At 48.7% G+C, this 3,153-nt stretch overlaps 1 protein-coding gene across 1 annotated transcript; it reads left to right on the forward strand.

Annotated features, from left to right (window-relative positions):
* The first annotated feature begins 1,050 nt into the window (after window positions 1–1,050).
* On the forward strand, window positions 1,051–2,376 carry LOC102991975 (protein ARMCX6-like). Its single transcript, XM_007119013.4, has 2 exons — window positions 1,051–1,130; window positions 1,245–2,376. The coding sequence occupies exons 1-2, from the start codon at window positions 1,051–1,053 to the stop codon at window positions 1,777–1,779; spliced, it is 615 nt and encodes a 204-aa protein (XP_007119075.1). The 3' UTR covers window positions 1,780–2,376.
* Window positions 2,377–3,153: the final 777 nt, after the last annotated feature.

The following is a 3,153-nucleotide window of genomic DNA, read 5'->3' on the forward strand; positions in this document are numbered from 1 at the left end:
CTGAAGCAAGCAGTTCTTTCAAGGAAACGTGGGGCCTGGACCGGTCACAAGGTGGCGGTAGAGGCAAGCCCCAAACCAGAACCTGTTCTTTCACTATCCTTCCTTCAGAAAAGCATTACTTAACCCCAATCCTTTTTGGCTCTGGGGAAGCAGTGTTTATAGAGAAGAAATGACAGGTAGAACAGAAAAGTGGCCATTTGATGGGAGAAAGCGAGGTCAAGAGAGTGACTAGGGCGCAGAGGAATGGAAAAGGTGGGCTTTTGTTGGGGAAGGATGGGGTGATGAAAGGGTCTGGAGGGCAGGGTAAGGGTTGTGCCTAAGACCTAAATGGGAGACATTTGAAAGCTAGATTTCTCACTCTGGAGAGAGGACACTTATGTGCCTGTACATCTACCAGTCTCCATTCTTTCTTCTGTGTCTACAAGTAGACATAAAGCTAGGCAAAGGAAGAAGGAAATTGCTCCACACATTGTTATCTCTTGGAGATAGGGATGGGGAGGGAGGTTGGAGTCAGAATGCAGGGTCTAGAGGCAACTCAGCTACCTCTCCCAGCCTTTGTTCTCCTCTCCTCTTACTTGGGTGCTGGAAAAGTTAAATGCTGTACCTCTGAGGAAACAGTGGGAACGAGCTTAAGGGAGATAAATGCCAGAAGAGAAACGTTTGAAAGTTAAGACCCTAACTTAGGAAAGAGAGATACTGATACCCTTGTATCGTGAGTATTGACATGTATATCTATGGAAACTCAAATGAAAGCTCTATGTATTTGCATTTCCCCTAGTTTCCTGTCAGATGGCAGTTAGTGCAATTTGTGTCCAGGAAAAGAACGTCCAACAGTCTCCTACCTAGAACACTACAATTAGATGGCTTTTAAAAGAGTGAGAACGTCCTGTGACTTGTCACAGATATAGAGTGTGCTCGCAATGCTGATTTAGTGAAAGCAGTTCTGGAGGTCAGGGCTAGAAGTTGCTACAATATTCAACCACTAATCAGAAGAGGATATAACCACAGTGAGAAACAACCAGAATTGTAGGGAACTTCATATGGATAAGGATGGGTAAGGGGTCTGGTCTTTACTCAAAGATCCAGGAAAAGCCAAGTCCTGGGGATGAGGCTGACATGAGACATGGGCGGTAGGAACCTAGGGCCTCTCAAAGAGGAAATAGTCTGAATGAAGAAAAATCACTCTTTCACTAATGAAAATGAGGACTTTTTAAAAGTGATGCTTAAGATATTGAAATTTTCAGTTGTGTTCTTGGCCTCTCCAAGTGCCCTTTCATTCAGGGAAAAGTGTTGTTAGCTCAGCCCCGGGACACTGGTTTTTCATTTAGCCACGATATCAATAGTCATTTGGCCAGCCTCTCCATTGCTGGAAACACGATCCCTATTCCCGACCCTGCTGTTGAGGCTTTCTGTGCCCCGGATAACTTGAAAGCCAGTGTTGAAAATCAGGGCCAGCTTAAGATGTACATCAACGAAGTGTGTCGGGAGACTGTGTCACTTTGCTGCAACTCATTTCTGCAGCAGGCCGGATTAAATTTGTTAATAATCATGACAGTTATTAATAACATGCTTGCCAAGTCCGTTTCAGACTTGAAGTTTCCTTTGATACCAGAGGGAAGTGAATGTGCTGAGGGGCACGTTGTGAAACCCTTGATGGGTTTGTCTGAAAAGCCAGTCTTGGCGGGGGAGTTGCTGGGAGCCCAAATGTTGCTCTCCTTCCTGTCCCTCTTTATCAGGAACGCAAACAGACAGCTTCTCCCAGCAATCCCGGCCTCTTAAACGGCCCCCTCCAACAGGATGGGACTGATCCACCCCGAACCAAAACCCGATCAGTGAACACACACTTGTGTTCTCAATCAAAGACTCTGCAGTGGGTGCTATTGAAGATCCAGCCTTAGCCAATAGCCATATCTCTGGGTGAAAGTTACACTTGCTAAATCCAGGGCCACTCTCTTGTTGGCCAGGCGGGGGTTCCCACGGAGCTTTGAGTAACCTCTTGGTTTTGCAGTCTGCAGGCAGTGCGCGTTGTAAATTGCTCCCTTGCAGCCTTCTTCCTGTGGTAAAGGGATCATTTCAGCTGTGTGGTGAAAGAACACCATTTTCTAGCCCGACAAGGGATGCCTTGCCTGTGGTGGTCTCCCTGTCTAAGCTGGACCGTCTTGTGGAGACCAGACCCACATGGGAGCTTGTGCCGAAAATGCATCGGTTGCTGCGTAGGTTGAATTCTTTTTCATTTGCTCTCTTTTCTTCACGAGCCTATGGATGGTAAACCTATTCAGCAAAAAATGTACACTCCCCTTCTATGAGCTATACTGACTCAGCCTCGTCCACCAAGTCTGCATTTTTATGTATCACCAATAAAGCTGTGCGCTTTAACTGGCAAAAACGAGACATGGTACTTGTCTTTGAGTTTATAGTCTGCGTGAAGAGGAAGCCCAAAATACATGATCAGTGCTAACTAACTGGGGCATTTGCCCCTGAAAAATGTCCGCCTAGCAGTGCCCACAGGAGGCAGGGGAAGAGATGGGCTGCAGGGTTCAGGATAAGCTTCCAGAAGGGGCTGGGGGCGGGGATGGGGCAGGGGAATGGGGTGGAGGGTGGAATTAAGAAGGACTGTTGGGAGGACTATAGGAGACAGCACCTGTGAAGCAGGCAGCACAGTGCCTGATGCAGAGGAATCCTTCCCTCGATGAAGGTGTCTTTCCTCGCCTGCTGGCCTAGAGAGGAAGGTCAGTATCCTTGAGGTTTTGTCTACACATCCTTGGGGGCCACAGGGCAACCCATCCCTGCCCAATTTAGTGCACAGCTATAGCAGTAACAGTTGCTACTTGCCGAGTGAGTGCCTGCTTTGTGTTGTTCTCTCTCCTGAGGAGCAGCTGTGAAATCTACTTCCAGGCTCCCTCCCTTCCTTGGGATGCCAAGCTCAAATTCCTGGCTGAGTGAAAAGGCTTGGCCCTTGCTTCCTCTGGGGAGCCTCCTTGCTGCCCTATCCCTGGTACTTCTGTGGGATCCAGGAAGGGGACAGTGGAGGCCTCTGTGAATCCCCGAAGGGGTGGGAGGGCAGATGCTGAGGGGCGTGGCATGGCCATGGCTGGTCCATCCATCCGGAGACATGTTCATGCCCTCCATCCAAGCCCCTGGCACCCCTTGGAG

Source organism: Physeter macrocephalus, chromosome 21 (assembly GCF_002837175.3).
Source record: "Physeter macrocephalus isolate SW-GA chromosome 21, ASM283717v5, whole genome shotgun sequence".
Lineage (NCBI taxonomy): Eukaryota > Metazoa > Chordata > Mammalia > Artiodactyla > Physeteridae > Physeter > Physeter macrocephalus.

What these genes read in the sequence shown, in the direction of transcription:
- LOC102991975 (XM_007119013.4), top strand. Translation starts at nt 1,051, where the DNA reads ATGGGTAAGGGGTCTGGTCTTTACTCAAAGATCCAGGAAAAGCCAAGT. An exon ending in GCTGACATGAGACATGGGCG is followed by an intron (nt 1,131 to 1,244) that starts GTAGGAACCTAG and finishes TGAAATTTTCAG; the next exon opens with TTGTGTTCTTGGCCTCTCCA.